Here is a 25,034-nt window from a genome sequence, read left to right as displayed (position 1 = left end):
AACTTTCTATAAGATGTATATTTTTGCTTCATGTAACTAATTACACCATTGTATTCTAATCTTCTTGCACAATTCTGCAATTAATAACCTCACACTTTTCCTTTTGTGACTTTGAAGTTCTTTAATTATGAATATATGATAAATCTCCTAATGCATGGGTTCCCAGTTCTGGTCCTCAGGGTCTGGAATATACAAGTTTTGTGTCTCCGTATGGTATAAACTGCTCTTAACCTTGGAATGTTAAACTCATCCGTTTAAGGTTTAATTGGACTAGTTTATCATTTCTCCACAGCCTTAATCTGTTGACAATTTAAAGAAACACACTTGCTGGATTTTTAGAGCACACTCAGACATACATACACTGTAGTACTTTTATCCAAAAATAAGCGGAGAACCTAATCAAAGCATTTGTCTGGGTTTGTTTAAAGATCTGGATTCGAGTTGTGAACGGTTGAAGATCTTGCAGGACCAGAACGGTAGATCATGATCTGTTGCCACAGTTGAAAGGGGTCAGGTACGCTGATATAGAACTGAATGCGTGTTCTGACTGTCCCTCTCCTTCTCTCCTTGTCTGTCTGTCTGTGTCCCAGGATCCGCAGCTTGCTGGGGGGGTAACGGGGAGGGAGGATGAAGAAATTCCGACGCCACGGTCAGGAATCCCACCGAGACCGCCTCAAACAAGAGCTCTACCAGTTCAATAAGGTGCAAGGCCTGGGCTACCTGCTGTATAGCAGTAACGACACTGCAGCCTCCCCACCATGTGAAAACAGTTACTGCTTCCCCTTCAGTTCTTGATTATACTGCTGATGTTTGTAGTTAGAGTGGGTTGACTGTATTATCCAAGGATGTCTATAGCAGGAAAAAACGTGCAAAGCAAACACTTGAACCAAATGTGCACATTATTGCTTTTGCAAGACAATAATGCATCTAACATGTCTGATTAGCAAATTAACTCATTGGAAAGAGAAATGAAGTCCTTGTTTTTCACACAGCCAGTTCAGTAAATGTTTGCACACTATTTCTCAGCTTTTTTTAAAATGCAACACTGAGTGTTTCAGGGAAACCTAGCGATTTGTGATGGTGATTTTAGTGACGTCTTTTGCACAAGATGCAGAGAGGAGCAGTGAAAATTTCACCTGGTGTACTCTGCAGAGTACAAGGCTACCTGCTGCTGGGAGGTGAAAAATCTTTGTCTTTCTGCCATGGCAGGTGTAACCAATTCCTGCCAGGTCTTTTTCTCATTGCTTTAATATTATTAAAGCCTTGTCAGACATAACCAGCATATTTGGGTTCCTTTTTGCTGCCGTCCTCAGACTTGTTGGAATGTTTAATGTGCTCACTGATGGATCCGTTCTCCCATACCTTTCCTTGACTTTTCCCTGTTTCACTCTGTCCCGTGTCTCATCCATGTGCAGACTGTGGAGCATGGATTCCCCCACCAGCCCAGCGCCCTCGGGTACAGCCCCAGCCTGGACCTCCTGGCCATCGGAACCCGATCAGGAGCCATCAAACTGTATCCACAAATGCACACCACAGGCAGATGTGTGTGGCCTTGCTCTCAGCTGAGGTGTAATCGTGGTAAATATTTGTCCCAATTTGGACGATGTGACATTTTGAGGCACTGGAATTAATTGTTCACCAATGTTCATCTCGGGAGCATATATGTGCTATGAAGCAAAGAGAGGAGGATTTAGGTTTTCCAAACTGGAATGTGTGGAAGACTTTTACAATAGTAATGTGACTCTTTATCAGGCTTTTATGTAAATAGCGTGCAGAGACTATAGAGTTGACGATGCGTTAATGTCATTATACTGTATGCCAATGGCTGCAGAGTCTCTCCTAGTGGAAAATTGGTTTCACATGATGATGGAGCGCAAGAAGGTTAAATTGTACCAGGTAGCAAACCTACCCTGGTCAAAGGTGGGGCTTGAACCTAGGAAATTGTGTAACCTCTGGATCACATAACTTAGAAATCATGTAGGTATTTGGTTGTGAGCAAATTGTACCCGAGGTGTTAGCATTTTTTTCTAGTTTTTGCCATTGGCTATATTAGTGTATATGTAGGCTTGACCTGCTTTAAACTATTACATAGAAGTGCAGGAATCAAAGTAGCAGAGCACTTGGCTCTTAATGTTTGAGCAGTCTGACAAACGGCTGATATTCTTCCTGGGAGGGGACATTGACATTATTTAATGTGATCCCTTTCAACTTGTTTTAATACCTATAAAATGGTATTTAATCTTACATTTAGTTCATTCTCACATTGCTTTATCATCTGTTATGCTGTTAGAAAAGAGACTTATTAAATCTCGCACTTTTCTGGTTAATTTACTATTATTAAATAATTTTTAATTATTATTAAATTAACATAAGGAATCCATTATGGTGGTGTTTTGAGCTTTTTAGTTGATGGAGAAATTCTGAATTTAAATTCCATAATATCTTGTATAGTTTGCAGGTTATTCAAGACAAGTTTATGAATATTACTTCTGGGGAGTGTGGAAGGCTGGGGTGTCACCAGGGATAATGTCCACACATCTAAAATTTGGATGCCGAAAAGGTCCAAGCCCGTTTTCTGTGTGACTTGAAGAATACACGCTGGTGTACGTCAGAGTGCGTCTTTGTGTTCATGCCTGGCTTTGTCTTTTTGTGCGTATTTTCCCATGGGATTGTGCAAATCCCTGGGTCTAGCATGTCGGCTGTCACTGCTGTGAATTGTGAGAGCAGGGGGTGTGTCTGCATTACTCACAATGCAGGGGAACCTGTCTGAATACCTGCGGCCTCTTAACAGAGGGAAACTGGCTGGTGCTTTCTTTGGGAACTCTGCGGTCAGGCACTCTCTTTTATAACAAAAGCAATGGTTGATTGTGACTTGTTCTACCAATGGTTTTACATGTGATAGAAATGTGAACCCTTCAATCTATATCGCAACCTTATTAGAATGCCCCATCTCTGAGTCTGGGGGGTAATTTCTTCAAAACATTTTGAAAAGCCTGCCTTACCAGATCTGAAATACCTCTTTGAATTTCTTTCTTACAATAAAGCAAAATAAAACCTTGCTGATAAGGTGATATTTGATAAGCAAATGCAGGTCAAAAATTGCTATGTTGAAAAAACTTGTTTTACTTGCTTTGACCCTCCCATCTCCAACAATGCTATTTGCATATTTAAGTGTTGAAAGTAATGGTAAAACGATCCTTATATGACTGGTTTGTCCTTGCAAGAATTCAGGTTAATTAAGACTAGGATATGAATACCTATTCCATTAAAGTCTACATAGCTTCAGAAATAAGTTTCCATGTTTTACCTATTAAAAAATCTCTAGTGATTTTAATATGGTATTATGAACAAAACTGCATTGATTCTAAATTCAATAGGTACAGTTCAGCAATAAAGTTTAATAAATGTATTAGCACATTGGATAGTGTTGCTCGAAACAGGTAGTGAATACAGTACAATGAATAATATTGAATATTTAACTGCTTTCGTCTTGGCGTGCTCTTATCTGAGGCTGGTTTTATGCTTGAGCTCAAAACCAAACTGCACTTACTCACAAATGAGGACTTTCTCTGCCAGTAGACCCAGACTTTACTTAACACTGCAACCCGCCAGATATGGAGCTCCAGGCGTTGAGTTCATGGGGCTGCATGAGGAGAACGCCGCTGTCACACAGATACATTTCCTGCCCTATCAGGCAAGTAGGCTACGGCAGTTGTTCAGCAGTGAATGTTGATGTAACCATAAATCCAGCAAATTTAAAACCACGTGCAGAAGAGTTTTAGGACTTAACTGGCACAAGCTAAAACAAAAGGAATGACTCATTTTTGTTTTTTTGGAACTTTGTTTCTAAAATATGAGTCTACCCTAAGTAAGAACAGAAATCTTGGTTGGAAAATTTTAATAATGATGATGACTATTTGGCAGGAGCAACCTACTGTTATAGTATTAATGTCATGTGAATGTACCCTGGGGTGCATATTATTCTTGATTGGGGTTAACGGTTAGTTTAACCATCTTTAATTCTTAGTTATACTTTAGTGTGTAATGCATGACAAAACAAGCTGATTAAAGTAGTTTTTAAAACAAACATTGAGTTACTACCATTGTATTGCCACGTGTAGAATTCATGGAACCTTATAGAAAATGTATGACATACTAGGGGCGCTAAAGGAGCTCAACCAGTAAAGTTCTGCATGAACCTTTAAACTTTAACCCCAAGATCAAATCTCAGTGAGCAGTGTGGCTTTACTGTCACATTGTCTGTCGACCCATCTCTCTCTTTCCCAGTTACTCTTTGAGTGAGCAATGTGTGCCTGTGTTCTCCAGGGCGAGCTGGTCACTCTGCTGGATGACAACAGCCTCCACATGTGGACCCTGCGGGCGCACCAGGGCCTTTCCGAGTTGCTGGAGGTTGGGCGCTTCACACTGACCGGCCCACCGGGGTGAGGCCCGCATGCCCTATACTCATACACAGTCAAACAGTGCACGCCTTGCTGACACGCATTCTGATCAACTTGGAAGTGTATTGTCACCATTGACACACACTCGCAAGATGGTGATAGACCAACACTTGACTTGCTGTGTCAACACATATCCATGTACTAATACTTTTCCTCACATGCACAGACATCACTGTCAGTGATGACTCATGGTGACATTCTCGCCGTATCTTTCTAGTTTATACATAAGGCCTAATAAGCCTCCTTAATTAAAAAGAAAAGAAAATGACCATTATTCGGCAAAATCTGCACTCCAGTGCCTGAATTATTGATTTTTAGTCATGAATGAATTTGGTAGATTCAAGTTCTCATATGGAAACTAGCTTGTATTTTCCCAACACCCAATGGGTAAAAGGCTTCAACGTGGAAGATTAAATTAATTTACAAAGTGTTGTGCAATTGGGGTCTAATCTATTTCTCTCCATCAGTACTGTTTCCCACATGATACAGAAAACACTGCAAAAAATGTTTGCTTTGTATTTTTTGTTCACTCCCATGAGAACTTTTTTCCTTTCCTGCATTACTCTGAGTGAACACGAGCTGCTGCTTTGCTTTCTTAGTACATAATTGCAGGTCTCGTCACGCTGTTGAGAGTTGCTGAAGAAACCCGTGACAGTCCAGCACCCCTGCAGCAGGCAATAATCCTGTCTCCTTCCATGTGACTGTCTGCAGTGCCCCCCCCAGTGTGACGCGGGTGACGGCAGTGCTGGCACACTCTTCAGGGGAGCTGCTGTTCCTGGGCACGGAGGGTGGGCACGTCTTCGTGGTGGAGGTGCCCGTGTTCAGGGAGCTGGAGGAACGTAACATCAGTGTGGAGGCCGTGCAGCAGAGGTACAGCGGGGATCACTGCAGGGGCTGGGGTTAGGTCCTGCTGTGTCTTCAGATTTAATTTCCACCTTTTGCCTGAATGCTTACTGAACAGTTTGTTAACCACTTTCAGCTATTGATTTGGCAGATGGGGATAAGCATGAGTCCCAGTACCTACTCCTTCAGAGCTCTTCTCATCCGGGTATATTTTAAGTGAACAAATGTTTGGAAATGGAGTATTATGGCTAAGTCAAAAGAAAGGCTTCAATTACACTGTTTACAACTCCCATGATAAGCAGTGTTTGTACGTTATTAATCTGTAGCCTATTAAAAATTATTTAAACGGCAAGAGAGGGTAAAGTGCTCCTAGAACAGTCTGAGCAGACTTCCATTTGCTAAATTTACTGGCAACAGTATGTCAAGCCTTTACTGCAGGGTATTTCTGAAACTTGAGTACTAATTTCTAATTATGCAAACCATTAAATTAAAGTGATTAAAAGCTGCGTATTGTTCACACAGCACATTGCATCTGGATGGCACAGATGGCAGGACTACAGAAATGGAGAAATATAAAAAATACTCTAAAAATATTGATTTTCTTGTAACATTTTTCTGAGTGAGTCTACGTGACCGCAGTCAGCACCACAAACACTCTGACAGCTTGGACCCATTAATTGAATGATTTACTCTTGCAGCATTAATTAATGCTGGCAAACTGCAGTAGACTTGTGCCCATCCTAATGGTCATTGATTTTTCCAATGACAAAAGAGAATTTTGAACAGTTTCCAGTTATTTTTCTTGATCATTCTTAATCATTTCATTTTCAGATTCTTGATTGCATTATTTCAGCTCAGTGCCACCTGTCATCTTGTCTTTGAATCCCAGAGTTCAGAGTAACTTCTTCTGGGCCAGCTGATTTTCCTTTAACACTTAAGTGCATTTTCTTAATTTACAATGAAATGGGTGTTCCTGCACTTTTTTAATAACCATTTAGATAATGCATTTGAAACAGTGCCTAAAAAAAAGCATTAGTAATAAAAACTAAACTAATAAAAACACTATTGAGTATATGTGTGATAAGAAGTTGCTAGTTTTGTCGTGTCCCTTTGTTCCAACTTTCAGTTTGAAAATGGTGTCTTTTGGTTACTGAACACCATATAAGTAAGATGGGCCTTTGCAACATTTCTCAGGATCTTTCCTCCACCGATCTTCCCACCTCTATCCATCACTCTCGCTGTCCCTGTGCAGGGTACCGGAGGACTACGTGGGGCGCAGAAATCTGGAGTGTGTGGAGGCCCTACAGGAGAACCCCCAGAACGAAAACCAGATCCTTATTGGCTACAGCCGCGGGCTCATGGTCGTCTGGGACCTGGAGAGGAACCGTGCCACCCGGCACTTCCTTGGCACGCAGGTACCGCAGGCTCCTCGACACAGGTTATCTGACTGCGCAGTGCCATTCTGTCTGTGGCATGCTTCTGATATGTGTGGGTTATCTGAAGCAGTTTATCTTTATTAGATATAGCTTTCTGAGCCACTGTTGTCTTCTCTGCAAGGTTTCCACTTCGATCTATCGCTGGGCGACAGCTGTCGAGTTCACAATGATCAGGTGTACAAAGACTTCAGTTTGAATACTTAATATGTAATCCTGTGTAATTGAAATTAATTCCAGTGAGGGTGCTGAAATGTATTGCTCAGAACAACAGTGGTAAGTAGACCACTTAAAAAAAAATCTGTGTATTTTGAGCAGTATACAGAGTTATAAGTGGGAAAACATACATATGTGGTCACATGAGTTACTAGAGTTTGTTTCCATGACTCAGTTGTTCTGTGCAGCACTAGAGTCAGTTGGAAAGACTTATGAGCTAGAGACTAATGCTCCTGTTAGAAAGGATATAAATAACTGAAGATGAGGTTCTAAAAATACAAATAAAATCAGGTGCTGACCCCAGATTGCTTTTGCATATATTATAAAACTTAATTACACATACACTGTTTGCCTAGGGTTACCAAGAATTAACAGTTCCAGGCAAGTGATAAGATGGATTGGGAGGTGATAAACAAGGCAGCAAATTTTAAACGGCAAACAAATATTTGCTGTTATGTACACTACATATATAAGTGCACAACCTTTCCTCCTATTATTTGCATGCATGCACAGTGAGTACCAATGCCCTGCCTTCTACAGAACTAGGAAAGATAACTCAGTCCCACAAATGATAGATAAATATAGAGGAACAGGGATAAGTGTGTCTTATAAAATAAGCAGGCCATGCAAAGGATTAAATCACTCAATAAATGGATGATAAACAAATGGAAATGTTTTTCCCTGTTCCAAATAGCCTGTCACTAAACCAGTGAGAGATATCTTTACCTTGGTGAATACCACAAAAAGGAAATCTTGCCTTTAAATTAACTGGACATGTTCTGTTATCTGGTCTGCAGAATAGGGGGATCCCTCTTGCAGTTCTGTTTCTTCTCTTCAGTCTTTATCTCCCCCTTTGTGTTTACAGTCTTTACCACATTGATTTCAAAATATTCCCTGGAAGATGGTATTAATGACCTACCAGGTTTGATCATAGTTAAATATTCCTACAATTGCCAGGCCACTGGGATTCTGGCCTTTGTGACTGGAGCCAGTGACAAGATAAAGAACAGTTATGGAGCTCTACTCTACCTCAGCAAACACTCTGAAGAATGTCCATTGTTTACCTTAAAGATAAGAGATACTGAGAGGTGCACACCCTCCCCTCCCCTCCCTCCTGCCTGTCACATGTAACAATGGCTTCATGGAAAGATGAAGGCACATGTAGAACTGGATCAGTCCTTTTCGCTGTTTTGACAGTTGGTGAACTGTTTTTGTTTTGGTTTCATGTCCCTGACCTGCAGGACTAAGTTTAATTACCAACAAGGTGACTTCTAAAGCCCCTTTGTTTTCGCCTAGAATTTTTTTTTCCCCCCACTTAAGAAGTTCCAAAACTGCTTTAAAGTTGGGGGTTGTATACTTATTCTTGTATCCTTTGTTTTTGGTACATTAACACAATGTTAACTTTGATCATTCCTTTCAAAACCAAGGAACATATTTTGCTCTTGAGTAAAGATGTTTGAAATTCACCTGGGTGACGCTTGAGGAAATGTTCTGTTTTATGTATTGTTTTGTGTTAAAACATGTTGATGTAAGTTAAATGTGCAGAATAAATAACAGTGTAAAGGCAAATGGGGACTGCCTTAAATGTAAAACTTCTCAGTTTTTGATTTTCCAATGTATCAAGTGCGTTTGCCGACATATTGTCCTCTATAACATATATTACAGACTGTTTGTGTATCGCAGGTTTCTGACATCTCTCCATTGAGCTGATTGGAGTTGGCGTAGTGACTGTTGATTCCACCTTTAAAAGTAAATGCACTGGCAGGAATTGAGCTCCGCAGAAGCTGTGAAGAGCCCTAATGCTTCTATTCCTTCTTTTAGCAGCTAGAGAGTGTGTGGTGGACGCAAGATGGGCACATCTTCAGCTCTCACAATGATGGCAGCTACTGTCAGTGGACGGTGGCCAGTGGGGATGACCAACCCGAGCCAGACAAGCAGGAGACGCCTTATGGTGAGGTCTTGTGTAGGGCTGGTCAGATTTCCCAGACCAGTACTGGGGGGGGATCATTAACAGTATAGCGTTTACTAACATGTTAGCAATCCTTGAAGAAAAACATAAATAGGAAGCAGTGTATCAAGGTGGTCAGCCTTCGCGATGTACAATCCAGTATTCTTTAATTATTTTTAAACAAGTTCTAAGCAGTGGATTGTTCTATCAAGTAGTTTAATGAACACTTAAAGCAACCAACACAACCCACCGTTAGTTATTCCAGACTAAACCTAAGTTCCTAGGTTTTATCAAAACTTTGCAAAAAAGTCTGTGCAAGGTGATGATTTAAGGGTAACCCTTAAGACTGGACTTGGTTGACCACCCAAGCAATATAATGTGTCTTGACTCTTGTCCTTTTTTTAACTTGTTCCTGGGTTAATGCCTACTGTCTCCCCTTTACAGGTACTTTCCCATGCAAAGCTATTACCAAGATTGTCCAGCTGCCCACCAAACAGGGGTGAGTGTTCTCCTGTGTGGCACTTTGGTTTAGATGTGTCATGAAGTTTGGAATGTTGTTTGGTTGGCTCCAAGACAAGGGTTACTGCCCATTTGTCTGGCAGTTTCCAGATCTTCTGATGGAGTTGACTGGATTTCTCAGCTTCAGTTCTTCATTGAGGAGTGAGTTTAAGATGGCCAGTGTTTTTTGAGATGGTGTCCCATCTCTGGATGGACTCCTACAGTATCTTATCTCTGGCTAATAAGTAATCCATCCTGTTTCCAAAATCGATTTTCAGTACAAGAATTGATCTAACTGACTGCTCACAGCTTATTGGATGTCTGTGTTAGTATATAGCAGAATAGTGCAATGACATTTCCAGTTGTCTTAATTAATATCTCCAATTGGCAAATCTTCAGAATGTTTGGATATTAATAGGATATTATTATATTAATATACTGTTACATACTAAATGATCATCGGTCACTCCTTTCTTGTGAAATATATTTAAGACTCTCCCTCTTTTTGTTTTAGTGTTTTAGCATGTTCCTCTCTTGTAAAGTATGCTGACATGTTTCTGAATAGAAAGGCTGTTTTACTTATTGAAGATTCTAAATTGGATTTGGACTAAAATGCTTAAAACAACACAGCTAAATTTAGAAAAGAATTAAGTGTAAATTTGGTAGCTTGTTAAGGCCTGTTGAGTAAGAAGTGTAGTGTTTTGGGATTGGTTGAAAAAGCTGCTGTTTTTTGTGAATATTTGATAGTGATGGCATATAAATAATGTGGACTATTCAGATTAGCTTTTGATAATTGTGTGGTAGTGTATTACATTTTTTACCTCACAACAGTACATGCCTTTAATTGATGGCCTCTCAAGAATCACTGAAACAAACTCCTCTGACTCTAAGATCTCTACCTGTCTGTCTCTCTCCAGTCTTCCCTTCCTGATTTTCAGTGGGGGGATGCCACGGGCGAGCTATGGCGACCGTCACTGTATTTCCATCATTCACAGCAAGATACATGTGGCCCTGGACTTCACCTCTCGTATTATTGACTTCTTCATCATCACTGCTGGAGCACAGGGCAAGGGTATGGGCACATGAATGCCCTCAGTGCATTCAGCTATACTGGGAACACAGGTCCTTCATGTAGCAAAGAGATCACTCGCACATATAGGTATTTCTGCAGACATTGTAAATGCATATTAATTAACCTTGGTTTGCAAAGAAATTAAATTAATAAGAGCTGTTTTTCAGATGAGATCTTGGTGTGTGCTGCGAACTGTGAAATTGATTAAAATAGGCTTTAGATAATCTTATAAACTTAAATTTGAGTTTGATTGTCCCACAGCAAAAAATCTCATGTCCAATACGTGGACGAAATGTTTCTGTTCCAAAAGTTGGCACTCTTGGCACAGTATTGCTTATCACCATACTTGGGATCAGGTTTGTGATTTGTGATCCAGAATGAAGAGTGCCACCTATTGGTTTATCATGGCCACTTCATTTCCTATCCAAGTAATGGACAGCCTAGTAGATCACACTTCAAAGTCTGACTGCATCTTAAATGTCTGTTCCTGTACACTGCGAAAAGGTGCAGGTGGTCGGAATATTTTTAGGAAATGACATGTATATGGAGAAGTTACGGCTAGAGTTATCGATTTAATAATGTTTCCAAAATTGAGAAATATTAAAAATGATTACATAAACACTAAGATGCGCACTCTCTCACCTGTCCTGCTGTCTCCCCCACATCTCTGCCTCATCGTCTTCTGCCTTTTTGTTGTTGGGGGGAAAAAAGTGGACTTTCTTCTAGTTCTTCCCTGCATTTCCTTCTTTCTTGTTTGCCCTCCCGGTCTCTTTCCGCAACTTCACCCTGTGTCCTCTGTGTCCTCAGGAGAGCCGAGTGCCCTGGTGGTGCTGGTAGAAGAGGAGCTGGTCGTGGTAGACCTGGAGACGGAGGGCTGGCCAGTGATCCAGACCCCCTACCTGGCCCCCCTGCACTGCTCGGCCATCACCTGCTCCCATCATGTGTCCAACATCCCCCTCAAGCTGTGGGAGCGCATCGGCGCAGCCGGCCGGCAACAGTACACACACTATTCCCCCAGGGTGAGCCACCTGCTCTGGAGAGACCTGGGGCACTGTGATGTAGGGCTTAAACTGCATAACTGGGTCGTGAAAGCTTACAGCATGATGCATGACATCTGTTGTTGCAGCTTTTGACACAGTGTGCATGGAATTGTTCTTAAATTTGTTCAACATCCTGACAAGTTTTCAAAGTTTAGAGGTTTTTAGTCCATTGCATTCAATGCATTCAGCCATAAACCGCACATATTGTTGCATTAAACAAGTAGCTCAGAAATCTTTAAAATAGTCTTCTAGCATGTTTTTGTGCTAGAGATTGAGGTTAGCTGGTTTGAAATAGCTAAAGGATTCCCATTGACAAAATGTCCAACCCCTTGGTTGCACACTACAAGACATCTCAGATCACTTAATTTTTAGTAAATTAGCAAATCCTAAGTCTCATACCATCCATCTCTCTAGCCCTGGCCGGTGAGAGGGGGCAAGAATGTGGCCCCAGACCCTCCACAGAGAGACCTGCTTCTGACTGGGTGAGTCTCACTCCTGACTTGTAATTTGTCTGTCTGTCTGTGTGTGAATGAGATGGTAACTGTTCTTGAAACTGACTGAACCCAATGAATAACAGAGCTCTGTAACATAGAGCATAAAACATGTAGATGATGGAGCCCTTATTGTGAGATCATCCATCTCTTTGTTTTCCAGTTGTAAGGAGTAAATAATTATATATTTATACAGTTATATATCGTAAACTGTGGTGTAAATAACAGGCATACGTGTTTATCCCTCCATAATGCAGACACGAAGATGGCACTGTGCGGTTTTGGGATGCCTCAGGGGTGTGCCTGTACCCTCTATACAAGCTGAGCACAGCAGGGGCGTTCCACACTGACGCCGACCCCAATGACAACATGAACCAGGGGGGCGAAGGGGAGTGGCCTCCTTTCCGCAAGGTACGGACCCAGGGGGTGAGGGTGTGCTCGTTGAGATGTCCCATTGTGAAAATATGTCATTGTCCGATTCAGAATAATATCCCTTTCCTATCCATTCCCAACACACATCGGCAGTGTTCCAGTCCAGAAGTGCCTGCACTCAACACATGCTTGTGGTTTCCTCTGGGCTTGAGAAATAATAACCTTAAATTATAGCTACTGATTCAACTGTATAACAACACGCAGAAGCCCACTGCAGCATAAAAAGTCTTTGCTGTAATTCCAAGTGTGATTTCAGTTGACAGTCATGCTGAGTGTGGTCTTAATGTAACTTTGTCTGCTTCTGGTGATTGTGGACTATAATGCACTGGCTTTAATAAAATTCTTTTATCAGCCTCTTTCAGAACAAAAGTGCTAGTCTTTCTTTGCCTGGTCAGCCCCGTTCTTCCTCTGAAAGAGGTTGTTTTCATTTACCTGATTGTATCTTCTATTTTGGAAGAGGTCTAGATAGACAAATATATTTACACTTGTGGTTTACCTACATCTGGGAGGCATTTTGACTTTCAGTATGTAGTCCATCTACCTGCTGTGTGTAGAAGTCAACAGCAGTATCCGCGAGATTAAAAGCCATCGGGGAGTGCGGATCCACCACTTCTCCTCACCCCAGTGTTGACTTGCTCCTCTCCCTGGCAGGTGGGCTGCTTTGACCCCTACAGTGATGACCCCAGGCTGGGAATCCAGAAGATCCACCTGTGTAAATACAGCGGGTACCTGGCTGTGGCTGGGACTGCCGGACAGGTGAGCAGGCTGGGGTGGGGAGGGATATGCTGTCTTTGGAATATGGAGGGAGCACACCTTTTTAGGAATCCTGGGACATCACTTTTTTGGAGAATAAAATGAACTGTGCATAGGATAAGATGTCTCAAACAGTGGAAGTTACCTTCCACCTTTTGCTTTAAAAAATGGAATAATATGTGTATAGATCCATTATTTGCTTTTTAAATCAACATTTTAAAAACAAGGCAAAGTGCTGTTTGATGCTGGCTCTAGGTTTTATCACATATTTATTGCAAGACCGACACAGCACCTGTGGTTTTGTGTTGTTTGTGAATCGGGAAGAAATTAAAAGCCTATGTCAGGGGAGATTTAACAAGAGTAGTTTCTGAGTTGACCTCTGTCCTGGCTAAATACCAGTAAGGATTTATACAGTTGGGCCTACTTAAAGTTGCCCCTTAATTAAATTGATGATGTAGTTTTGCACTTCTCTGTGTAATGGGGCCTCAACTGGTTGCTACACTTCAGTGGTGTATAAAATGGGTCCCCTGAAAAACAAGAGGGGAATAAATAGAATGATTACTACTGCTTGAGATAACCAGTAAAGGGAACTAAATGTGTTTAAGCAATTAAAATGTACTTTCATTATAATGTATTGCTAAAGAGGAGTTTGGAAGAAGTACAGTATGTATCCCATTGTTGTGATCAAGCAAGCGAAATGGGGTACTACTGTTTCTAAACAGCTGTGCTGTATGCAGTGTCAAGCAGCGACCTCAAGCTCTTGTCTCCCCCTGCTGGCAGATCCTGGTGCTGGAGCTGAACGATGAGGCTGCAGAGCAGGTAGTGGAGGGCTCTTTGGCAGACCTTCTGCAGGGCCAGGAGGGCTTCCGCTGGAAGGGGCATACGCGGCTGGAGGTGCGCGAGGAGGCCGTGCCCTTCCCCGCTGGCTTCCAGCCCTTCGCCCTGGTGCAGTGCCAGCCCCCTGCGGTGGTCACCTCGCTGGCCCTGCACTCCGAATGGAAGCTGGTGGCCTTCGGGACCAGCCACGGCTTTGGCCTGTACGACTACCAACAGAAGAACACCGTTCTTGTGAGGTCAGAGCCGTTGTCTATCCACAGGCCTCTCAGAGAGAGGGGCTGACGTTTCTGAGAGAGAAGGACTTTCATCTTAAATTACACATATCTGAACAAATGCACAGATGTAAAAGTTTGCAAAACCCAAGAGGTCAGATTGGCTAAGTACAGTTAAACCATTAATACCTTTGATAAGTTAGTCACAGTCTTGGTTCAGACAGTGTACAGTACTTATTTCTGCTGGAGTACTTGAGCTAGAAGCTCTCGACATTCTGATTCAAGGCTAAAGAGCTTTAGTTCTTAAGAAAAATGCAATTTGAAATGGATCTCAAGTCTAGCAGTTAAAAAATCTCCTTTTGCTGCCCCTCTGTAATAGTATGCTGTCTCCTGGCAGGTGCACTCTGAACCCCAGTGACCAGCTGGCGCTGGAGGGGCCCCTGTCCCGTGTGAAGTCCATCAAGAAGTCCCTGCGCCAGTCCTTTCGCCGGATCCGCCGCAGCCGCGTATCGGTCAGGAAGCAGCATGCGAGCAACGCCGCCAAGGTACCAGGCGCAGCTGTCCCTGAAAACCCCAGAAACCTTTTTATTGAAGTGTTTGGCATCAGGTTGGCATCAGGCTCTTTCCACACCAGCCTGAGTACATCTGGAACAACACTGCTGTTTCTCTTTACTGCCATCTCAACTCCTCCCTGTCTCTTTCTCTTTAATTTTTAAAGACCTTGGAGTTAGTGCTGCAAGTGCTATAACAATTAGTAAACAGTTGGTTTTCTCACACATTTAAAAACATTTGAACATTCGAGCAATGCCAAGCTGTTCCAGTGTAAATACCTTGTAGGAATATTTAATAATTCAAGCATAAAGAAAAATTACCTCATATTAACCACTGTTTGGTAAAACTCAGTGTTCAGTCTTTATTCTCATCATCCTGACTCACCCCCTTCCCTTTATCCAACTCCCAGTGTGACTCTTTCTCTTCCCCCCCCTTTAACGGATTTATTGGTGTGACTGATGAATTATTGTTGCCAAAGCAATTGCAATAAACAAAGGCACAATTTTATTATTTGACAGGCTTGCACTCTGCTCCTGAGGTAGTGTCAAGATTACGTGCTGGGCTGCCAGCCCCTCTCTAATTGCCCGGAGTGGTTTTTCACCCCCCTTTCTCTGCCCCCGGCCTGGTCAGATCCAGGAGCTCAATGCCCGGCTGGAGGCGGAGGCGCTGCAGGAGATGGAGCTGGCTCCGGTGCAGAGGAAGATCGAGGCGCGCTCCTCAGACGACTCCTTCACGGGCCTGGTGCGCACGCTCTACTTCGCGGACTCCTTCCTCAGCGATGGTGAGCTCTCAGGGGACAGAAGCCGCTCAAGTTAGAATGGATGCCTGAAAGGGTGTGCCGGTTGTTTTGCAATTTCCAGTAGCACGTTGTATCCTGTTTCAGCTCTTCCTTCAACAAGGACAAATTGTTTTGTTTTTTTTTTATCAAGGAATGAGATAATTAGGGGCTAAGCTGCTCAGCTCTGCTTGTACAATGTTAGACACAAATTCGTGTATCACTGGTTCAAATCTTTATCGTGTGGCCGACGTGCAGTTGACAGTTGGATGCTGACATGGCATCAGTTTAAATTCAGACAAGGTTCCCTCATTGTGGCTGTTTCCACACTGACTCCTGTGGCCTGCAGAGGGCCGGTAGGCTGGCGGTGTTGTCAGAGACCTGTGCCAGTCCACCAGCCACTGCCCGCTGTTTTCACTGTGGGAGTTTAAAAAAGAAACAGATGGCTTAAATGGCTCACATGCAGCACTGTAAACATTTTTAGAATGCCTACATTCTATGCTATTCTATGCTAGAATGCTATGCTTCTTTGTTCTACCACTAGAGATCACCATTGCTTTAGTAAAACTTTTACCAAAATCGGTTGGACAGGACAGAAACATATAACTTTGATAGATCAGGGGATGGTAACCTTTCCAAAAGGATGTGCCAGGAGTTAGTTCATGCATTTGTTTCTACAGATTTGCGTGCCATTGATACTTTTTAAGTATAGTAGTCCTACTTACATTTTCATTGATAAAAGATTAATATTAAAATAAAATACCATTTTAATTACCATTAAGTGCGATTCTTGCCCTAGCTTTCCTTTGCTGAGTTCTGCAGTCTCGAGCTCATAGCTTGACTCTTGACACAAGTCAAGAGTCTGCAGTGTGCTTCTCCTGAAGCCATTTGAAACTGCCTGTGCGTCAAGGCAGATGGAGTACTACAGAAATACACTATTTTCAGCACTTAATGAATAATACAATGAAAATTTGCGGAAGGGTGTCCAGTGTGATCCGCAATGATCTTACAAATCATTTCTGTTTTCTGACCATTGCAGGGGCACCATTAGTCATCACAGAAAATATTGTCTTCATGTCAAATCCTCTTTCCTCAGAATGTTCAGTAAAAGTCTTAGCTATATCTTCCCCTGTCATTTTGCTGTACATGGGTTTTAGGCAGCACAGCTACTCTCAGATTTCTAATCGCTGTATGTCGTTTATATGCACACTTTTTTCCACTGGGCTTATTAGACTTCTTTTACATGTGCCGCCAAAAATCTCGCTGCGTGACAGTGTGCCATACGTTGCCAAACCATGCTGTAGATTCACTATGCAGTATGTTGAACATTACATCTGATGCAAAAAGTAGGAAATTACTTTGGGGCACATTTTGGAGGATGTGTGCATGTAGAAATTCATACCTGGTGCTGTTATATACAGTGTTAGTGGTAGGCTGAACTGACAACTGCTGATTCCAGAAATAAAATATAAAAAATACTGGATTTCTATCATCTTTGTGTATTTTTTGAAAAATTAAAAAGCTGAAAACAATCCTGACCAAGTTTTGTGTTCGGCTGTTCCTGCTGCAGGGTTACACAACACCCCCTCTCTGTGGGCTGGCACCAACGGTGGCTCTGTCTTTGCCTACACTCTCCGCATCCCATCCAGTGAGAAGAGGACGGAGGATCCAATCACCGCACACGCTGGTGGGTGTGGAGCTGCTTATTGGTTGCTCGCAGTAGCATAAGCGCATAATCAGTAAGTAGGAGTTAGTCATGGGCCTCTGAAGTTAGGCATATCTTGAAGAAATGGGTTTTCAGTAACTTCAAGAAGATGGGGAGTGAGTGTGCACTTCTGACTGTGGCAGGTAGGTCATCCGAATACAGGGGGCAGCACAGAGAACAGTCAGGCCTGGGATTTGTGCCCTCTCAGCACTTGTATTGCCAGCCAGCATAGGGAATTGGATCTCAGTGCCCTTGCAGGCATATAGGACCTGACCGTGGTCTGGAGGTACGGTACAAGCACAGTTGACCAATGTCCAACTTTGATGTAATACAAATAATTCTTCATTTCAATATTATAAAATCATCTTAATACATTAGCAAATTTGTGTTAATTGAATAAAAATGTAGGTGGAGCTCGGCTCTGTTGAGATCACAAGTCTTAAAGTACATAGAAGCACAAGCAGAAGAAGCACTTTTGGCCAATCTAGTTTGAATGAATTTGATTGAAGATGTTATCCAGCTGTTTCTTAAAGAAAAAATTGTATTAGTCCCAGCAATCTAATTGAGTTGATTGTTCTGGACAAAGCCCCTTGAGTAAAGAAGTGACGCTTGTTCTCACTCTTATAAGTCTTACATGATCTTTCCCCTTAGTTTCTCTTTGTGTCTTGTGGTTCGTGTTTCAGTGTTGATCCTGACTGGAATAACTTTGTCATTGCCTTAAAGAATTGTAACAAGTTTTGAATGCTAATTTGTAGTTATCTCTGTTCATGGTTAAAGAGACTCAGTTCTTTTAACTTCTCAGTGATGGGCATTCTTTTAAGCCTGTGAATGGGCCTGTTCCCTTTTTTCTTTGGATAGGGTTCAGAAGGAAGTGGCCACTTTCAGCTTGAAACAAGCCTGATGTACAGTCAGTTCTTCACATTTAGGTAGCTTTCTGTGATGGGATGATTAAATCCAGTGTCTCTTTCTGGACCTCATAGCAAAGGAGATCCAGCTGATGCATCGTGCTCCAGTCGTGGGCATCGTGGTTCTGGATGGTCGAGGGGTGCCCCTGCCTGAGCCCCTTGAGGTGGCACACGACTTAGCACGCACCCCTGAAATGCACGGGTCACACCACCTGCTGGTCATCTCCGAGGAACAGTTCAAGGTGAGAGAGCCCCAGCAGCACAGTCAGGCCTGTTCAGAGCTGAGTGACTCAGTGACCATCTCATCAATTTGATTTAATGCACACTAATTTCTGGAGACACCATGCTTTCTTTAGATGTTGCTTGAAATTAATATTTCACTCCCCCAATTCTTTCACTGTTGTGGGGTTGCCCCCATCATTGTTTCCCTGCCTTCCTCTCCACCCACACTCATGTGCTCTCCTCCCTAGGTATTCACCCTCCCCAAGGTGAGTTCCAAGATGAAACTGAAGCTGACGGCGCTGGATGGGTCGCGGGTGCGCAAGGTGGGGGTGGCGTCTTTCGGGAGCAGCCGCGTGGAAGATTACAGTGAGAGTGGTCTGGTGGTGCTAACCAACCAGGGAGACCTGCACGTCATCTCCCTGCCAAACCTCAAGATGCAGGTCCGCTACCCCTGTATCCGCCGCGAGGACGTCAGTGGCATCGCTTCCTGCGTCTTCACTAAATACGGCCAAGGTGAGTCCTGGCGTCAGCATCTGGAACAAGAACTCTCTTCTGCTACTTGGACAATCATATAAAGATATTGAAGCTTGTACCTTATTTCTATCTGCAGTACAAGAATACGGTATCGTAAAATGGATTCAAGATGTCTTGACAGAACTGTGACTAAATGCAAGCAGAAACAGTCTGGTAGTTTTGTCCTGGCTACAAGGACTGTCATGAATGCTAGTGCTAATACTAAGGGGTAGAGAAATAGTAAATGTTTACCTGATTGCAATGGTTTTTGGAGGGAGCTCATCTAGATATTTAACACAGTGGTCTGATTCTGAAACTGTTAGCATTTTTTAAAGGAAAATAAAACGTACCCATCTTGTTGGGATCTTGTTCTGTTTTCTGGTTTGGAAATGCTTCTTTCGTTGCAGTTTTCCTCTTCAGTGCCATAATATTTATACAATGATCCAAACCCTTTTGTTTGACAGGCTTCTACCTGATCTCCCCCTCGGAGTTTGAACGCTTCTCCCTGTCGGCTCGCTGGGTGGTGGAGCCACGCTCCTTTGTTGAGGTTCCTCCGGCCTCGTCTGCGTCCAAACCCCTGTCCAGAGCTCAGCCTGACGGCGCAGCCATCCAGCCCAGGTAATAAGAGCATGGCGCCGGACAGTAGGTCAAGTATTGCATTTCAGCTCAAAGTGCACTGTGTTCTCCGGCCATCTACCTACGTTACTGTATCTGCACAATTGTTCCTTGCGTACAAAGGTGAATGTTAAGTGGGAGCGCTCCACAAAGGATTATGGGAGAAGAGTTGCCATGACACTGTGTCACATGCGCTTAGAACCAGTCTGAAGGCTGTTGGGAGTGCTCAGTCTCCACACCTTTCACAGAAAAAAGACTTATTATGAAAACAGACAAAAAAAATTGTATATACTATGTTGCCAATAAAGGAGGAATCTGAATGTGAAACAGCAAAAGGCCAGATAACCAATAACGAGAATTATAGCATTATATCCTGGTTGGAAAGCATTCCTGAGAAACACATTTTAAAAAATACTATTGCCAAAACCAGTATTTTAAAAAATAGACCTTCTCCAAAAGAATCGGACATGGAATGGATATGATTGACATTTTCTCTTTTTCTTTCATGTAGGAAATCCAGGGGCCACAATGAAGATAATGAACATAGTGAGTTGTCTTTTTTTATCTATTTAGAAAACTATCCCTTCCGTCTCAGTCATGTAACCACAGGAAGAAAATATCGAGAGCTTGTATGCTTAGTGTCTTTCCTGTCTGTGTTCCAGTGAGTTTGTCCCCGAAGGTGATGGAGCACGCCTTACTCAACGACGAGAGTGAGTACTGTGTCTGGGACCCAGGGTCAGCCTTGGTTCCAGGGCTTGTGGTCTTCTGGTGTTTGTAGTGAATCAACAGTTCTTGCTCAGCATTATTCACTCCACAGACGGAGAGCAGGGTTTTCACCAGGGATTCAGGTCCTCCAGTTTGTCGCATTCAGGCCCTTACTTAAGAACTTGTGTTGAGCAGTACGTGTAAGTCAATGCAGCAGAATGACTTAGACAACTTGGGTGACATTCACAGCCCATACAGTATCTTCATGATGGACCCCGGTGAGTCAGGTTCAATAGAATGGCTCGTCAGATTGTACCAAACTCCCAAAATCCTTTTGTGTATAATGTGCTTCCTATTTTCAGTCTTTACCTTCACATAAATTCCACCTGTCTGCCTTTGTCAGTACTTTCCAGGAAATATTTAAAAGAACATCTCTGTTGTAGCATCCATTTCATAGTTCACCCCAGTGTTGAATGCCTGTCTTGGGAGGAGGAAGGTTTGGGAGGGGGAGAGTCTCTCTTTCTCACAGGTTCACCCCAACCTTTTTAATGTTACAGAAGTGCTGCAGGAGATCCAGAGATCATTGGAAGGAGATCAAATGTAAGTGCCTATTTCTTCCACCTTTGACCACATAGTCAGAGTAATGCAATTCATGTACTTAAATTTAAAGGGTGGACTGCATCATTCTTTGTAGGGGGTGTTATCGCTTTTAATGAGCTGTCCTGTTAATGTGACCTAATGGCATTAAAAAATGTAAACAGATATCTTCTCTGTTATTTGTACTAAAGTAGCTGGAAATGGAATAAGAACAGTAGTCATTTAGCTCATTTTCAATGTGAAATATAGAAACCCTTCAGATGCTGCATGTCTGTGGGAGACCTTGGTTTCACACTTCACCCAGGGCACATGAATTGCTTAGAATTGGAAATCATTGAACCTTTACCTGCTTGCCATACATTTCTTAGAAAGGAAACAAATTAGAAATGAATTATTGAAATGTAAAGGTGATTAATGTTTTTGTATGTAGTCATTGTGTATTATTTTACTTTTATTTCACAAAAGACCTTTGTCTTCAGTTAAATGTTCTCTTGAAAGGGGTGACATGAAACAGTTAAACAGATACCAGATTGTTTGTATGTTCCTTTATATTTCAGTTTTTACTTTAATATAAACCACGCTTTAACATGCAAGACTTGATGTATTGCAGCTGGATAATTAAACTGGTTATGCCAAGCAAGTTCCCATAAATCTTTTCGATGAACTGGTCAGTTTTATCATTGTTTGCATGCAGAAAAATCTACACATTGAAAGCAAGCAAGCGTAATGATAATTAAATACTCCACTTGAAAATCTATTGAGAATCTGTTTCAATCAGCTGCTCCAGTTCACAGAATGGTTTACAGAAGAAAGAAATCTGATATTTATGTCTCTTAGTTTAAGATGAAGAGCTCGTTTCTTATCTTCACTAGCTGCAGTCGGGAAGAGTCTTTGGGACATTTTAAGTCCGCTTCTGGAGAATCATTTAATGATTCCAGGAAAGCTTTGAAGCAGTACTGTTCAGTCCTGTTTCTGGAGGAGTAGTGTGCCTGGGAGGTTTTCTTTCCAGCTTATCCCTTAAACTAAATTAGATCACTGTTGGCTTAATCAAACCAGATTGACAGCTACTTCCAACTCTCCCGGTGCTGCTGCTTTAAAGAAACCCAGAAAACCTGCAGTCACCCCTGCACCCCTGATTTAAACCTAGAGATAACCCCTACTTAGGGAGAGTCAAGGGTGCTGATATGGCTGAGTTCCAGAAATTCAAATAATTCCATACAGCAATAGAGGCAATTAAAGTCACTGGGCATTTGCAAGGTTGTCGCTACATGATAATATGTTTAAAGTTAAAATGTGAAAACAGACGTGCCTTTAAATGTTGAAAGCAGTGCACTGGGAGATAACTGAGCTGATCTATTTGTCTCTTTGTAGGAGTTACGTGGAAAACAATGCAAAAAGCAAAGGTGCAGGAGGGAAGGTGGTCACTAACGGAGGTGAGGACAGTGCGTCTAGAACAAGAAAAATACTCACTTTGACTTCAATTCTGTACACTTGAGTACAGTTTTGACAAGCTGCAACGTTTTGCTAAGGCTTCTGGACATTATTGGTTTGGTTTTCATTTTGGACACTGAGGTTTGCTCTTGTTACTGTGATCTTTTTGCTCATGTTGAATTGTTGACAACGTATTTTGAGATCAGAACCTCTGCCAAGTTCCATCCATCCGTTTCCAGGAAATGTATTCCTGGTAAAGGCTGAGACAACCCAGAGCCTGTCCATATAGTGTACACTGAGGGGCACTGGACAGAATGACAGTTCATCATCATAGGGCACATAGGTACACATAGGGACAGGAGTTTGGAGATACCAGTTAAACCAGCAGTCTTGGGGAGGGGAGAGGAAACTGGGGCATTCAGAGAAAACCCACATTGACATGGGAAGAACATCTACAGACCTTGACCCACACTGGTCAAGAACTGAGGCAGAAATGCCACACCCCTGTATCACCCTGCTGCCAAATTAATCTACAAATATAAAATTCCTTCATTTTCATAAATCTTATGAAAATGCGGAGGACAAACACTCAGTTATTTATGGTGCATCTAATGGGAGAACAATGGGAGCTCAAGACTTATTTTCTGCTGACATTTAGCATGACTATAGTGCATATAGTTTCAAGTGCTCCTCTAAAGGAGATAGAACTTGTAAGATGGAACACTAAGAACCTAAATGAAATTTGTAAAAATACATAACATCCTTCAAATCCTTGAAAATGTGTCAAAATATACACAAGGGCTTTAAAATGTAAATCAAAAGTTTTTGACTTTTAGATCCTTCAATTTTCTGCCTGCCACTTTTTAACGCCTACAAACTGCTGTTCACTACTTTCACCAGATAGGTTATATCCTTAACTCCGTTTACTGTATTTCCCTATTGCTTCTGGCACTGTGTAAACTCCTGCCCTTTATAAATGGATGACCTTTGAAACATTTTAATTATTTTTCTTTATAAGGCAGTGTAATTAATTTTCAGTCTTACATAAAAGCATCAGCCTTTTTTACTGTCATTGTTATTTTTACTAAAGAAGAAAGTACTGTTATACATGGCTAGCTTTTCCACTATAGTGTTAGCTTAAATTAATGAAAGTGCCCTGTACAACAACTTCATTTATTATTTTAGTTTAAAAGTAAGTTTACTCACTGATGATGTAGATACTGATTGGACTCATTGCTTGTGTTCAGAGAGATCAATGACTTCTCAGAGACTTGTCAGATTGTTCTGAACATGTTGTTGTGACCTGTAGCTGCTGAACTCTGACCCTGCCTTTTATCTGCCCCTCAGAGTGACCTGTTCTGCGCCTGGCTGAAGAGTTAACCTGCTCTGGCCACTCTCACGACACTACTGACTCCACCCCCACCCCCACCGTCCTGGAGTGGGTACGAATCACACTGCTACTGTACGAGGAGGGAGGAGGGACCACCACCAGTGCCTCTGCTAACTGTCTCCGCCTGCCTTCTGAACCACTGTACACCCCACCCTGGACCGCCCAGCCTGTGGGCTGGATTTGCACAACTGCTGCCCTCTTGAGATCCAGGAGGAATCGTTCCAGACTGTCTTGTGTATCCAGAAGAGTGGTTCATATTGCCTGCGTTTCACTGTTGTTCTAAGGCCGATGTGTTACTTGGGCTCCTTCATGTGTGCCATGTGATTTCATGCTGTCAGTGATCGTTTGCCATGATGACTAAATTCAAGAAAAAAAAAAAACAAGAGGGGGTTGACTTCCACTGCTTCAAACGACTGACAAATCATAGAAAAAGAGATCAAGTCTAAATTATCTGGAGCAGTCCTAGAGACAACTGATAAGAGTGACTGAGGTGTACAATAGGCTTCTTTTGCACAAACAGCTGGCGGAAGCTGGTAATACTTAAACCCCCCTCTTTGGTTAAAGTGGTGCTGAATGGACCAAACTGAGGTTTAAGGGAAAAGGGATACTTGAGATTTTGTGAACCTTAACTCTAATCTAAGACTTCTCAAACTAAGGGGAAGTGCCTTGGGGGAGTGTTTATGTGCTGCACACTCTTTAGTCCACAATATGTATCCCTTGTACTTCTTTTAAACTTTTTCCTGACACCTCTTCACTTTTGCTGACCAACAATCTGTTGAGAAGTAGCAGAGAGCTGCACAAAATGCCTTTAACAGGATATGAAGTAAGGAAAGAAAAACACAAAATGGAGAAATGCAGATGTATGTACTACTCTCCCTGCCACTAGGCACACCGGACAGTATTCCCAAAGCATTAGTGTTCCAGTCTGCCTTTGGCCTCACAAGTCCTGACTGTCACACTAGTGGTTTAAGAGTGCAGTCCATAGATTTTTATTCTTGGAGGTACTTTTTCACTGCTGTGTAGCACATATTTTGTATTTTTGGGGGACTTTTTTAAGACCTTCTGGGCTGTTTTGATAATTTTATTTTTTTCACAATGGAAAATGTAATTTAGGAATGTACTTTTTAATATTTTAGGCAAATTTTTAATATATACAGTATATGTATGAAAATCTGTACTTGTTTTTACAAAGGGTTTTTGGGTGGCTGCTATTCTCTTAGTAATCTGACAAGCAAATATTTTGGTACTGTCTTTTCAAAATGTGGGGAATTTTTTTAGTGTTTTCTAGATTATATTTTTGTAGCGAATCAATGAGAATGGAAAACCCTAATTATGACTTCTAACTTCACACACTACATCCTGCTGCAGGAATAAATGTTTTTCACAACA

The 25,034-nt window shown here is 42.1% G+C and overlaps 1 protein-coding gene across 2 annotated transcripts in view; it reads left to right on the top strand.

Annotated features, from left to right (window-relative positions):
- The window catches only part of llgl2 (LLGL scribble cell polarity complex component 2), a 43,289-nt gene extending 18,255 nt beyond the window's left edge, over positions 1-25,034 (top strand). The window contains exons 2-26 of one of the 2 annotated variants that reach the window (XM_088927126.1): positions 591-702; positions 1,416-1,513; positions 3,613-3,694; positions 4,327-4,442; positions 5,172-5,330; positions 6,556-6,718; positions 8,777-8,903; positions 9,345-9,399; positions 10,316-10,470; positions 11,278-11,489; positions 11,925-11,992; positions 12,259-12,412; positions 13,085-13,189; positions 13,967-14,259; positions 14,633-14,780; positions 15,418-15,568; positions 17,133-17,249; positions 18,248-18,414; positions 18,643-18,907; positions 19,372-19,525; positions 20,034-20,068; positions 20,185-20,232; positions 20,785-20,827; positions 22,196-22,257; positions 23,603-25,034. In XM_088927126.1, the coding sequence (XP_088783252.1) occupies positions 628-702; positions 1,416-1,513; positions 3,613-3,694; positions 4,327-4,442; positions 5,172-5,330; positions 6,556-6,718; positions 8,777-8,903; positions 9,345-9,399; positions 10,316-10,470; positions 11,278-11,489; positions 11,925-11,992; positions 12,259-12,412; positions 13,085-13,189; positions 13,967-14,259; positions 14,633-14,780; positions 15,418-15,568; positions 17,133-17,249; positions 18,248-18,414; positions 18,643-18,907; positions 19,372-19,525; positions 20,034-20,068; positions 20,185-20,232; positions 20,785-20,827; positions 22,196-22,257; positions 23,603-23,607 (3,057 nt within the window). In that variant the 5' untranslated portion in view covers positions 591-627 and the 3' untranslated portion in view covers positions 23,608-25,034. Of the gene's footprint in view, positions 1-590; positions 703-1,415; positions 1,514-3,612; positions 3,695-4,326; positions 4,443-5,171; positions 5,331-6,555; positions 6,719-8,773; positions 8,904-9,344; positions 9,400-10,315; positions 10,471-11,277; positions 11,490-11,924; positions 11,993-12,258; positions 12,413-13,084; positions 13,190-13,966; positions 14,260-14,632; positions 14,781-15,417; positions 15,569-17,132; positions 17,250-18,247; positions 18,415-18,642; positions 18,908-19,371; positions 19,526-20,033; positions 20,069-20,184; positions 20,233-20,784; positions 20,828-22,195; positions 22,258-23,602 lie in introns of both variants that reach the window. The other variant, XM_088927125.1, reaches the window with a different exon arrangement.

This window comes from Atractosteus spatula, chromosome 11, assembly GCF_055471065.1.
Source record: "Atractosteus spatula isolate fAtrSpa1 chromosome 11, fAtrSpa1.hap1, whole genome shotgun sequence".
Classification (NCBI taxonomy): Eukaryota; Metazoa; Chordata; class Actinopteri; order Semionotiformes; family Lepisosteidae; genus Atractosteus; species Atractosteus spatula.
The sequence above is the reverse complement of the archived record's forward strand: the minus strand, read 5'-3'. Positions and strand labels throughout refer to the sequence as shown.